The sequence below is a fragment of the Anastrepha obliqua genome, chromosome 5, assembly GCF_027943255.1.
Source record: "Anastrepha obliqua isolate idAnaObli1 chromosome 5, idAnaObli1_1.0, whole genome shotgun sequence".
NCBI lineage: Eukaryota > Metazoa > Arthropoda > Insecta > Diptera > Tephritidae > Anastrepha > Anastrepha obliqua.
Genome location: NC_072896.1, coordinates 11042029 through 11055084, shown reverse-complemented (window position 1 = coordinate 11055084; position 13056 = coordinate 11042029). Strand labels below are relative to the sequence as shown.

At 36.3% G+C, this 13056-nt stretch overlaps 3 protein-coding genes across 3 annotated transcripts; 2 read left to right on the top strand and 1 right to left on the bottom strand.

The window, feature by feature from the left end:
- Nucleotides 1–2557: 2557 nt before the first annotated feature.
- On the bottom strand, nucleotides 2558–4540 carry LOC129249162 (uncharacterized). The gene is made up of 2 exons (XM_054888828.1): nucleotides 3548–4540; nucleotides 2558–3473 (listed from the first exon to the last, which is right to left on the bottom strand). The coding sequence occupies exons 1-2, from the start codon at nucleotides 4478–4480 to the stop codon at nucleotides 2991–2993; spliced, it is 1416 nt and encodes a 471-aa protein (XP_054744803.1). The 5' UTR covers nucleotides 4481–4540; the 3' UTR covers nucleotides 2558–2990.
- A 1886-nt stretch (nucleotides 4541–6426) lies between these two features.
- On the top strand, nucleotides 6427–8112 carry LOC129249072 (transcription termination factor, mitochondrial). The gene is made up of 4 exons (XM_054888696.1): nucleotides 6427–6900; nucleotides 6971–7400; nucleotides 7510–7660; nucleotides 7716–8112. The coding sequence occupies exons 1-4, from the start codon at nucleotides 6447–6449 to the stop codon at nucleotides 7983–7985; spliced, it is 1305 nt and encodes a 434-aa protein (XP_054744671.1). The 5' UTR covers nucleotides 6427–6446; the 3' UTR covers nucleotides 7986–8112.
- A 3802-nt stretch (nucleotides 8113–11914) lies between these two features.
- On the top strand, nucleotides 11915–12638 carry LOC129249082 (uncharacterized). The gene is made up of 2 exons (XM_054888707.1): nucleotides 11915–11994; nucleotides 12099–12638. Exons 1-2 carry the CDS (start codon nucleotides 11956–11958, stop codon nucleotides 12480–12482), a joined length of 423 nt encoding a protein of 140 aa, XP_054744682.1. The 5' UTR covers nucleotides 11915–11955; the 3' UTR covers nucleotides 12483–12638.
- Nucleotides 12639–13056: the final 418 nt, after the last annotated feature.

Here is a 13056-nt window from a genome sequence, read left to right as displayed (position 1 = left end):
GTTTATTCCTGCCATGAAAAAGTTCCTCATAAAAAAACCATCTAAAGTTCAGAGCCGATTAAAAGTTGACGGTTCCGCCATTTTTTAAACAACATCAAAACGCACATCATTGGAAAATCTTTTTTGATGAAAATACTCTTAGGTTTTTGTGTCATATTTTGAGAAAAAATACGAAAAAATTACATATAACGATTTTTTTTTAATTTGCCCAATTAAAATAATTGAATCTAGTTTCATTAAAAAGTGCATTCAATTACCTTTCGGTCGAAATACCACGTGCCACCTTTGCTTTTGATTCCTCTTTGAAGAAACCAAAAAATTTTATAAAGCTAAGTTATATTATTGTTAAGGAAATTAATTTTTGTTTTTGGTATTAAATAACATCACACACTTTAGCTTAAATTTAAATTTTTATTAATAATTTTTTTTTAAATTAAATCATTGTGCAAAATTTATTATAATCTAAAAAGTTCTCTCGAACCTCATTTTTGGTTTTTTTTAGTGAAGCATTGCGATTCTTCACTTGTGCCTAAACTCCTAAATGGAGGTTATACATTTTTCATCGGTACCGTTATCGAAAAATTGACGTAAGCGATCAGCGGACTTTTCTACTATAATCAGTTTTATGTCCGCAGAATGACTTGGCTTTTTAAGGAGTTTAAGGGATCGTTTTAACGGTGGCTCCTTGCTTATTTTGGTGAGCACTTCAAAAAATTTGATTAAGGGACTCATATCTTGCAAATGAAATAAGTAAGCTTTTCCTGGCCAGTAACAGCTCCATCCGAATAGTGAACGGCTTTGTTTAGCTGGCACCAAATTGCACCTTTTGCGTTCACAACCAGATTAAGATACCTCGTCGATGCACTTAAGCCCGATCCATTTCATAGCAAATTTTTTACATACTCAATACGCATAGTTTTACTGAAAGAAAAAAAAAAACAAAAAAAAAATAGGTTACTAAATAAATTTTCATTTAAAATTAAGCAGTTTTCGGAATCTCGCACAAAAAATAGACTTAGAAGCTCTTAAGTGGATATATAGTACATCCGTATATGCGCATAAAAGCAGGAAATTCTGGTTGACAGTGTTGACTTGTTGGTTATTAAGGCAATGTGAGTTTCATCGCTACTATGGCAAAAGATGGAGACCAATGGACACAGCCGATACTCAAAGAAATCAACGCGTAAATGCAGAAATAGATATGGGGAAAAAGTTATGTTTCTATAAAAAATTGGAAATAATGCAATTTCTTGGACAAAATAAACAAAAAAAATTTGATACAAAATTAAAGATATATTAAAAAAATTACTAATTTGATATTAGATTTGTTGATGCAAAATTAACCAGCAACTTGCCAGTAACTCCGAAAATTCTCTCTCAAATAGAAAAATATCAAAAAAAAGTACGTCACGGGGTCACTAAAGTTCCCCACACAAAAAATTGTTTTGTTTTGTTTATAAGTTGGCATATTAATATTATACGGACTGTTAGTAAATTAAAAAAAGGCATACGTTTTTATACAGGATTTAAAATAAAACTCGACTACCTAAAGTGAAAACAAGAGAAAGAAACTATTAAAGAAGTTATTAGTTAGGAAAAACTAATCTTGGAGGACCTAAAGTCCCCTACTGCGTACTCTAAGGGTTAAACATTTTGCAGTTGAGCTACCTTAAATTAAGCAAATGAAATGCAAAAAAACGAGCGTAGCATCACATGATTCTATTTTGTTCACATTAATTTGTTCCATTTCTTCATCGCTGTCAGATAAGGAACATTCATTTGCAACTGTATTGTTGTACAATCACAGCTTTCTTCATATTTTTATTGTTTTTGTTTACACATGTATGTAGATATATTGCCGGATTAGTTAATAACCAAGAAGTACAAACATATAACACAAAAATTCCTTCAGTGCTTTCGATTTGTATTTCGGAAACTACAGCAAAGGTGACTGGCGGCTGTGGTTCGTTCGTACAATTTGCGAATTGAGTCAAAATTTTTTTTAAATAGAGTAAACAACTCTTCTTGTTGTTGTTTTTGTAATGTGTGTGTTTATTTACTAACTGTTGGCGCCTAATAGTCATAGACAAGTACAGTAATGGAATATGTGTATAAATTTTTTGTTTGCTTTTTTATTTGTTGTCTTCACTATGCAAAGATATTCTTGACAAACTATTCTCTATATCATTGGCGGATTCCTATTTAATATATCACTTCAATTAAACTTCAGAAATTTTATCCAAAGTATTTTTACTTACAATCTCCATTTTAATCACCACTTTTATTTAAATTTAGAGTTTTGACTCAATTCGCAAATTGTAATTAATTTGTGTTTATTTGCGTTGCGATCAGCTGTTTTTCCCACTTGCAAATTCTTACAAGTAAAAACCTGCAGCTTCCCCTCAAAATGAAATGTAATTTTGCTTTCTCAATTTCCCCTACTCTGCAATTTTTTTTTGATACATGAACACCAAAACTTGATAACAATTGTTGCAAATTATTTGCTTCATGAACAGACCTATTTACTCATTTTCTAAATAATCATTTAAGCCAGAGGTACGGCAAACCATTTAAACGATTGCTTCTTCAACAATAACTATTGTATTTAAATTAGTCAGACAAGTGGTAATAAACTTACAACATACTTTAAACTAGCCAATACATATATTCAGACTTTTATCTTTTAATAAACATTTAAATGCGATTAAAAACAATACAATATATCAATGAATTGAAAATAATCTTAAGCCTATAGTTGAGCTCACATTTTTTATATAATCTATGTAGGCACTTGTGTATATGTATGTGTTCTTGAACTAACAAAAAGTTCTATAAAACAAAATTAGCAGTCTTCAGGTTTTAATATAATATTTAGCTTAACATCTTATAAATACTTAATATTTTTTATTCAATATGTTTAAAACACTAAGAATTTGTACGTGTGTTACAGTTAAAATGTTCCGTTGACACTCTTCTCCCACCGCAAGTACTCAGTTATAGGTATCAAGACGAGTTACTACCGCTTGCAAATAACCGTTCCGGAAGCAAATCTCATCTTCGCCACTGTGCTTCCGCCAATTCCGCAGTGGGCGGATATCACGAAAAGGGTTCACTGTAAGTTTAAATAAACGACAAATACGCGTTCCTAAAGGTTCTTTGTGAAGTACCCGTCTCAATACATCAAAGTCATAAATTGCCTCTACGCGAGTCATTGAGGTAAAAAGTATGGGTAAATTATATGTTAGCAACAATTCTTGAATGGCACCTGGCCAAGTATCTTTTTTGAGTCTTATACTACTTGGATTCCCCCCCGTCGGTTCCTCTACTTCGCTCTGTTCAAATGTTACGGGTGGAAAATACTCACAGAAATCACAATTAAAGGCAGCGATTAATGAAGGTGTCAGACTCACTTCTTTGGCGAAATCTTGGAATAACATGCGATATCTGACGTATAACACACTGCGATCGCAGCCCTGTACGAGTTAGAATAAATTGTTACGTGTAAATTTTTTTTGTTCGTAATACCGTTCAAATGGGGTAATCTTACATTGTAATTATAGGTAATATCTCGTATATCAGAACCCATCACATCCGGACCTATGAAGTGTAGCTCTAAACTCGTAAACTGCGGGTATTGCAAGAAAAACCACTTTGTGTGAATTTGGCGAAACCAAAAATCTTGTTCTATTGTGGCACCCAAGATGAAAATTATAAATTTGGTGCCAGCGAAGTCTTTCATATCCGTAAAACTGAGTGTAAAACAAATGGTGCCCATACAACTGAAGTCTGCCGCACATGCAAAGAGCTGATAGTCTATTATTGAGAGTGTCGGATTTTTAGGCAACTTCTTTGAAGTGATTTGCTCCCAGGCTCCAAACAAATCCTTAGTCAGAAAATCTTCTACTGGATTTTGCAAATCGTCGAGGAGAACTTCTGACGGCATTTGTACTTGTACTTTGTATGGACTGTAGTATAATTGAAGTAGGCCGCATTTTTTCCTGTGCCGTTCGAGGTCCTCTTTGGCATGTTCGGTTGAGCAATAAGAAACTCCATAGCAGTCGTTACAGCTACGCAAGTGAATCATGTTATAACAAATTTCACAATATGCCGGATATGAAGCCAGTTCCTCTTCTCGAAATTCGAGATTTCGTCCAAATAGTGTGCGAAGCAAATATTTCACTTGAACTATAGCACGTCCCAGCGCATACTCATCTTTAGGCACGCCATTTATATAGTACGGATGGGGTACTTGACAGTTCCTCATAATCAAGCTGATGGCGCGGCAGAAATTACGATGCATTTGCCAATCAATTCGTTGATGCTCTTCACTACAATACAGTACTAATTTGCAGCCACTGCACTTAAACAATTTTATGTGCTTCGGCCTCTTCATTGGTGTTCCCTTTGCTTGCATTTCTATTTCCAACAGGATGCATATATTGCAGTAACGTGATGAACATATATTATAGGAAAGATCCATCTGCGGAATATTAGATATATGTATATAAATAAACAGTTAGAAATAATTAAGGCGTATTGATTAATGTTTAAGTTTGATTTGAAAATGACTTTCAATAATAAATTAAATGGGTCCCTATAAAAAACAACAAAAATCCCATTGAAACAGTTAAACAATGTAAAGGTCTGATTATGCATACTTCGGACAACTTCGCATACTTTCTCACAACTTCAGAAAACTTAGGGCTGATTAGGTTTGGCTTAAAATCGTATTTTCTGCCGGGCTTTCTTAAAAAAATAGTCATATACTTACAATTTTCTTATATCAATAATATGCAAGTCTGCAAAAGTATTACTGTATTTGAAATGTCATTTAATAAAATATCAGTAAATTCTAAATTCAACAAACTGCTAATTTTTCATAAGTTGTGTTAAGTTCCTTGCCTCAAAGGGCACGACCCAGAAGTTCGAAAACAAAGTATTACAATTGCGGTAAGATTGAACATTTATATACATATAATTCGCACTTACATCATTTTTGGGTGTTTCGCCGAGCTCCTCCTCCTATTTGTGGCGTTCGTCGTGTTGTTATTGCACAAATGGAGGGACCTACAGGTTTTAAGCCGACTCCGAACGGCAGACATTTTTTTATAATTAGCTTTTTCATGGCAGAAATACACTCGGAGGTCTGCCATTGCCTGCCGGGGGGCGACTGCTATTAGAGATTTTTTTTACTATTTGGGTGGTTCACTGAGATTCGAACCTACGTTCTCTCTCAACTCCGAATGGTAGTCACGCACCAACTCATTCAGCTACGGCGGCCGCTGGACATATGGAACGCAATTTGTAGTATGTTCCGTAGAAAACCGAAAACGAGCTTAGGTATGCAAATAACGCTGGAGAGAAATCATCTCGACAAGCAAGCAAATGCAAGCATTGTTCTAAATTCGAGATAGTCATTAGGTAACGAAGCTAGTCATTGAGTATTACTGGACGGTGAAATGGATGAATTACACCATCACTGCCATGAAAAAGCCCCTCATAAAAAATATCTGCCGTTCGGAGTGTAGGTCCCTCCATTTGTGGAACAACATCGAAACGCACACAACAAATAGGAGGATTAGCTCGGCCAAACACCCAAAAAGCAATGCAAAACTGGAAAAAGTCAAAGTAGTTTCCATCGAGTATTAAAAATTACTTGTTCGTGAAGAGGAAGGGTAAGCGAAAGCATTGGAAACTTCCTAACAAAAGATATTATACGCATACAAACAAACACTTTTTTGTTTTCGGGAAAAAACTTTAATTGAATGTATTATACATATATTTAGTTTTTACTTATGCGACTATGAATTTCTTCATAGGATGTTGATGTGGGCGAAAATGGAATAGAATACGTCGCCTGGCTACCAAGGCTGTCGATCGTTTCCACGACAGTCGGTTATACGTTACCGAAACGACCCGGATTTATATCCGGCCAAGGACTGTCACTCCAGCAGCATTCCCCGTATGTTAGTATGGGCGATGTTTATGCTGCTACAACAACGACAACAATCAATCAATTGGGGTAATGTTTTTGAAAAAACAGGTGAGAGTAACGTCATTGCCACAACAAATCGACTATTGCATTCGGAACTTAATCAAGAATAGTTACAGAAACGGGCTACAGATCATTTTGACGCTCCAGAAAAAGAAAAAAAAACGAATCAGTTATTCTAGTAACACCACCTTGAATTTATTAATGCATTATATTTTTTACCGTTGATGAAGAAAAAAAAAATACATCCAAGAATGATTGTAAGCAAGTACGCCGCGAACGCAAAAGTTTAATATAGTGTGTATTTTGTGTATTAAATATAACCAAGGTGGCAGGGCTAAGTAACACACATTACAGCCTGGCAATACCTTTGAACAGCTGATATTACAGCGGTATTTGATTAGTTTTGCAAAATTCCAAGTGGAATTCTTTGTGTTAAACAAAAAGTATAAAGATGCTCAGACAAGTAATGCACCATTTGAATCGTAATATTTCATTCAATCGACAAATTACAACAACAATACTACCCACTGTGAGACGCAGATTTGCAGTGTCCACTGTACAGCGTTTAACAACCCGCCTTCCTGATAGTGTTGAATCGGCCGATGCGGAGGAACCAACAACTTTCGCCGTTTTGCCCAACGATTCTGAAGCTTCGGAAAGAGGTCCGGGATATATTATACCATATCCTGTTGAGCAAGAAAAACGCCAACGCTTTTCACTGGTTGAGGCATTGCGAACACGCTACAGGCTAACAGATAATGACATAGAATGTATAGTAAAAGATGAAGTGGTAAAGCGGTCATTTCACCATCGCTCACTGGCGCACACCCTGGAAATGCTTTGCTTAGAAGGAGTAACAAAAGAAAGTTTCTTGAACTATCCATGGCTTATAACGCTCGACAAAGGTGAGAACATTCACGTCAGTGTTTAATACCCTTTTCTAGAAGTGACTTTCTTTACAATTTCTCTTCCCAGTGCGTTTAAAAGACAAGCTAGCGCTGATACACACCCTTCCTGTGCGTGATATTAACCACTTTGTGCCATTTTTACGTTTGACACTGCCGAGGCTGCGTAAATTAGTGTCGATTATGAATCGGGAGGCGAATGCTATACCACAAAACAATCGAATTTACTACATCAGTGAGATGCTAAAAACCGATCCCAAACTTGTTACGAAATATTTGTCCAAACGTTTGTTTATCTTGGAAATGCCTTTTGACATGCTGGAGCAGAATCTCAGTCATATGATCACATACAATGTTTCTCCACAGAGTATTTTGAAAGACCTCTGGGCTTTTAGATATACGCCAAAATCTGTGCAACTGCGTTTGGAACGAGCGAAACGCGCTAAAAAAGACAAAATTATGCCGTGGATGATACGTTGCCCAGAGCCCATTCTGCAAAGGTAAGACCGAAAAAAACACATTGTATGCTATTTTTATTGCTACCAAATGCGTGGATCATACGCTTAAAAACGAAATGTTTGTCACGATTCAATAATAAATTAATAACAGGTCATTTAAGCTTACGTTAGACGAGCTTGCTGTGCTGGGGGAGAAAAAAAATGTGGTCGAATACGTGGCAGAACGCTTGGGATTTGATGTGAACAGCACGAGATGTATAATGGAAAGGCATCCAGCTGTTATGCGAGTACGCGTGACAAAGGTAAGTTTAAGAATAGAGAGCTGTTATGGAATATATTTTATGTCGTGCTTTTCAGATAAAGGAAGTGCTAGACTACTTGCTATTGGAAGCGGGTTTTACTGCTCATGAAATTGCGAATGTGCCGCGTATTCTATGCCACGGCTTAGAAACGACGAAGCAACGCATAGAGGAATTAAAATCCTATGGTTGTCGACCATCAACTTTGGTAATTGTGTGTCGCAGCAAACGTGAATACGATAAGTTTGTAAAAACTTGGCTCGAATGTCAGACTAAAATGCATAAACAAGAAGGCATAGATAAAAATGTTGAAGCGGAAATATCATAGCATATTAGTTGGTAGCAAACACATTAATCATTTTGTTCTGTTTTACTTTTTGTGCATGTACATAAATAAAATTTAGTTCCTTAAGTTGTAAAAACCAATAATATGCTTGATGTTAGTTTGCTTGAAAGATATACATACATACATACATATAGAACTATTAATGGCAATGACAAACCTTCGAGTTTATTTCTGCCACAAAAAAGCTCTAATAAAAACCATCTGCCGTTTGGAGGTGGCATAAAAGTGTAGGTGCCTCCATTTGTGGAAACTCGCGCGTGTTCGAGCTGTAATAATTGCGGCAGTTTTACTTTTTATGAGAGGAAGAGAAAGGATTTATTCAATAAATAATACTTTGAAGTTTAATACTTTATTTATTTATTGTTTTTAACGCAAAATTAAGTACAAATGAAACGAAGTTATTGCCCCATCTTTCGATATTTTTAAACAGAACGTTCGGCCGGAGATAAATTCTGCAATATTACGGCAACTAATCAGCTGAGAATCAGCAACAGGCTATCAAAAAAGTAATAGGGTCGCATTCTTGCTGTAATTCTTGAGTGCAGTGAACGTTGTTGTTGTTGTAGCAGCATATACCTTTCCCAGACACACAGCCATGGTCATATAAATAGCACATGTAGTCAAAGAGTTGAATATGTTTTTAAATAATTAATTTTTATTGGGAAAAAAGCAACATCAAAAATAAAAAACTTATTTACTTCCACTTTAAAATAAAAAAATGGTCGCAAATATATCCAGTTCTGATTTAATTTACGAGAGCGTTGACTCGTGGAACCTCCTGGACACATAAAGAGCACACCCTAAAAAATTCCAAATAAAAGAAAAAATAGTAAACGAATCAGATAGTTAAGTAATAATATTGTTTTACCAGATTAGTATTTTGTACTATATCCACCGTTTTTGATTATTTCTTCAAGTCTTCGCTCCATGCTTTCTACAAGCTTGTGGCATCTTTCCTTTGGAATCGAGTACCAAGCCTCCTCAACTGCGGCCCACAAATAATCAACATTTTAAAAATTTTAAATTTTTGTTACCGATTTTGACCTCAATGTCATCCCACAAATTTTCTATTGGATTGAGATCAGGGCTCTGCGCCGGCCTCTCTTCTGAGCCATTGCTTCACTGTCTTTGCAGTATGCCTTGGATCATTGTCCTGCATAAATGTCCAATTTAATGGCATAAAGTCAAACACGAATGACTCCATTTTATTGTGGAGTATACCCAGATACTGAAATATATCCATTTTGCCAATCATGCGAACAATCGGCCCAACACCATGCCAGGAAATAGCTCCCCAAACCATGATGCTTCCGCCGCCGTGCTTAATCGTCTTTTTTGTGAACCAAGGATTTAGCGCTTCTAGCGCAGAAGCGTATGGCGCAGAAGCTTGGACTATGACAACATCCGATGAAGCGACGCTTGAGAGAAATATTTTGCGTAAGATTTTTGGACCTTTGCACGTTGGCAACGGCGAATATCGCAGACGATGGAACGATGAGCTGTATGAGCTTTACGACGACATAGACATAGCGCAGCGAATAAAGATTCAGCGGCTTCGTTGGCTGGGTCATGTCGTTCGAATGGATACAAACGCTCCGGCTCTGAAAGTATTCGATGCGGTACCAGCTGATGGTAGCAGAGGAAAAGGAAGGCCTCCTTTGCGTTGGAAAGATCAAGTGGAGAAGGACTTGACTTCACTTGGTGTGTCCAACTGGCGCCAGTTAGCACGAGAAAGAAACGACTGGTGCGCTTCGTTAAACTCGGCCAAAATCGCGTAAGCGGTTATCGCGCCAATTAAGAAGAAGAAGAAAGATTTAGCGCTTGATTTTTTGGACGACGTACAATAGTTTTCCCATCTGGTCCCATCCTATTTATTTTGGTTTCGTCGGTCTAAAGTACGTTTTTCCAAAACTGAATAGATTTGTCTTTGTGGGCTTTTGCAAAGGCAAGTCGGTGTTTGATACATGTCTTTTTGAGAGGAGTGGTTTTTTCTGCTTATGCGGCCAAACAGCTGGGCTTCATTAAGTCGCCTTCCTACAAGCTTTTTGGACACCTGTAGACCAGATTCTTGGTTTATTTCAAGCATTATTTGCCGTGCCGACTTAAAAGGATCTGCTTTGCTCTTGCGTATTATAGATCTATCCACATTAACATCAGTTTTTCGGCGCTTTGGTTTTCTTTTCGTTTTTTTGCTTAGATAGGATGAACCATATACATATATAGCCATTTATATAAACCATTTTCCGAGAGCACATCATCATTTGAGCTACATATTTCTGTATAGTTTTTTCCGTTTTAACCCGTACGGTACACAAGAGCTCTTTTCTCCGGCGTGCAATGTTTTTCACGTCCCATTTTTAGTAATTACTTTAAAATTTTATTTAAGAAACAAAATGTATACTACAATTCGCTGAAACAATATTAAAGTACTCCTCATATTTCGGCTCTACAACTCTTTGTGAGCTTTAGCCTGCTGCACGTGGGACCTCCATACGTTTCGAACGCTTGCGACTTTTTTCCAGTTCGTTATACTAAGTTTATTGATGTCGTTCTCTAGTTCGTCGGCCCATCTTGTTCTCGGCCTTCCTCTTGCTCTAGTGTTGAACGCTCTGGCTTCTACGATTTTCTTCTGCGCCCTCGTACCGTCCATTCTTGTAATGAGACCCAGCCATCTTAACCGCTGCCCTTTGATGAAACGTATAACATTTTCGCCCTTTATCAGTTGATCTAACTCGTCGTTCCATCTTATCCGCCACTCGCCGTGATCTTTGATTGCTCCGAAAATTCTTCTGAGTACTTTTTGTTCGAAGGCTTGCAGTTTTTTTTTATCTGCTTCAATTAGCGTCCACGATTCAGCTGCATAGCATAATACTGGTCTAATAATGGTTTTATACAGAGTCAATTTGCATTGTCTGTTTATTAGTTTTGATTTGAAGAGTTTCGATAACGACGCTTACGATCTGTTCGCTGCTAGAATTCTTTCATCGATGGTGAGGCTCATTGAATTGTCTCTACTTAGTTTGAAGCCTAAATAGGTAAAGGATTCAACGATTTCAAAAGAAAAATCGCCAATTTTCAGTTTGCCTGATGTTGGTTTATTTTGTGTGGAGTATTTAAAGTACTACTTCACTTCAAAACAGCAAAAAGCATAAATAAAATAGAACGCGAAAAATTCCATGGAAAAAAACGGTAAATTCCTCGCATAAATGTAAGCTTAATAACGGTAACAAATGTAAACAAACATACTTATTTGATCAAAGCAGAGTTCGTATTAAAAACTTAACTTAATATAGAAAATTCACATTTGTGCTATTTATCTCTCCATGGCTGTATGTATGTGCTTCTTAAAACAGGTTCAAAATACTAAAAATTTAGTATTTATACACCACGCATCCAAAAAAAAAAAAATAGAGTTTTTCTGATAAGTGTGCAAAGTGTCAATGATCTTTTTCTTTATGCAGTGTAAAAATTTTAAAATAAATCTCTATTGTTACTTGAGAAGGCATGGTAAACTGAAAACTTTGCATCCGTTTTTCTCGGCGCTTTGGTTTTTTTAGATTATGGCTCCTTACGGCAAATGAGCGATATGCATAAGGCAGACCAAACCCGTACCACCAACAGATTGCCCTGGAAAATATTTTTGAACCCCCAAGTACAAAAGTTAATCGGACTTTGAAATTATTTAACTTCATTTGTGGGCTTTCCTTTTAGAAAAAATATTTGCATTTGCTTACTTAGCCTCGCACAGGCACACAAAAGCCTTTTTTAAAATATGTTTTGTTATTCTACACAATGCAACCGCATGCGAATAATGCAAATGAGATTATATTTTTCTATTTAATCTTTATTGATTAATCTCTTTTATAAGATCAATAGATAATAGATTTCGGTGGGTATAAATACGAGGCATTTCACTTAGAAGCTGCCAGTCGTAAAAGTCGTGAAGTAAAAAATGAAATTCTACGTTTTTCTAATTGCCCTGTTTGGCTTGGTATGTATTGTTGTTGTAGTGACATGATTAAAAACCGAAAAAAACAAAGGATACTTAGTTTTCTTTTTGAAAAATAAGGCATTTATAAGCTTACTCCTTTCTAGGTATTTGCCGAAGAGCAACTCAAATCAATACCTCGTGAAGAATTCACAAAGTACCGCCTGGAATGCTTGATTGAAAACCCCAAGGCCAGTGAATACTTTGTAGAAATTTTAAATTTCGGGTACCCGGATGTACCAGAGGTAAACGCATTTATGGATTGTGTGGCAGAGAAATTGGGTTTATGGGACTTCAAAACTGGACAACCTAATGTGGATCGAGTGGCCGCATTATTCTCCGCGGACCCAAATAATGCTGAAGATATGGATATAATTAAAAATTGTGCTGTTAAACTCGAGGAGGAAGACTTCCATGTACTTAACAAATGCTTGTGTATATTGAATACGAGGCTTGGAGACAATCTAAACAAGTATCTCGTAGGAGCATAATTATAATCACAATGATTATTAATAACGAGTGACTATCGTTCTTAAATTCCATACGAAAATTACTTAAAATTTGTTATCGTTAATTAAAATGTGGACCATCTTTGAGTTATTGTATTTCGTATTAAAATAAATGATTTTACAGAGCAAGCAGTTAGATCGAAGTAGTTCACTTTTAAACATTTGCATGAATGTGTGATAAGTAACCTATGAATCAAAAATTTTTGCCATGTGCTGATCACTTACTGCATCACCATTGGTAGGGTAAGCACAACTGTAAGTATGCGGAGAGTAGCGATGAGCTCGTCGGACACACAGCAATCGCAAGAGCTACGATTCATACTCGGCGGAAATCGGCAACCAGTGCATTTGTTTGCTTTGGTACGAATTATATTTAGGTCTGAGGATAGAGGTGGAAAGTTGTGAGTGGGCAGTTTTCATTGAAGTAAAAAATTTGGGATCAGTTAGTCGAGTTACGTCAGTTAGGTAGCCATTTCCAACGTAATAAATAATAAATAACAAATAATACGCAAATATTATGACGAATATTCTCATAGATTCTCCCCGAGACTAATCC

What these genes read in the sequence shown, in the direction of transcription:
- LOC129249162 (XM_054888828.1), bottom strand. Translation starts at nt 4,480, where the DNA reads ATGGATCTTTCCTATAATATATGTTCATCACGTTACTGCAATATATGC. An exon ending in ATATTACCTATAATTACAAT is followed by an intron (nt 3,474 to 3,547) that starts GTAAGATTACCC and finishes TAACTCGTACAG; the next exon opens with GGCTGCGATCGCAGTGTGTT.
- LOC129249072 (XM_054888696.1), top strand. Translation starts at nt 6,447, where the DNA reads ATGCTCAGACAAGTAATGCACCATTTGAATCGTAATATTTCATTCAAT. An exon ending in GCTTATAACGCTCGACAAAG is followed by an intron (nt 6,901 to 6,970) that starts GTGAGAACATTC and finishes TTCTCTTCCCAG; the next exon opens with TGCGTTTAAAAGACAAGCTA. An exon ending in CCAGAGCCCATTCTGCAAAG is followed by an intron (nt 7,401 to 7,509) that starts GTAAGACCGAAA and finishes AATTAATAACAG; the next exon opens with GTCATTTAAGCTTACGTTAG.
- LOC129249082 (XM_054888707.1), top strand. Translation starts at nt 11,956, where the DNA reads ATGAAATTCTACGTTTTTCTAATTGCCCTGTTTGGCTTG. An exon ending in TAATTGCCCTGTTTGGCTTG is followed by an intron (nt 11,995 to 12,098) that starts GTATGTATTGTT and finishes ACTCCTTTCTAG; the next exon opens with GTATTTGCCGAAGAGCAACT.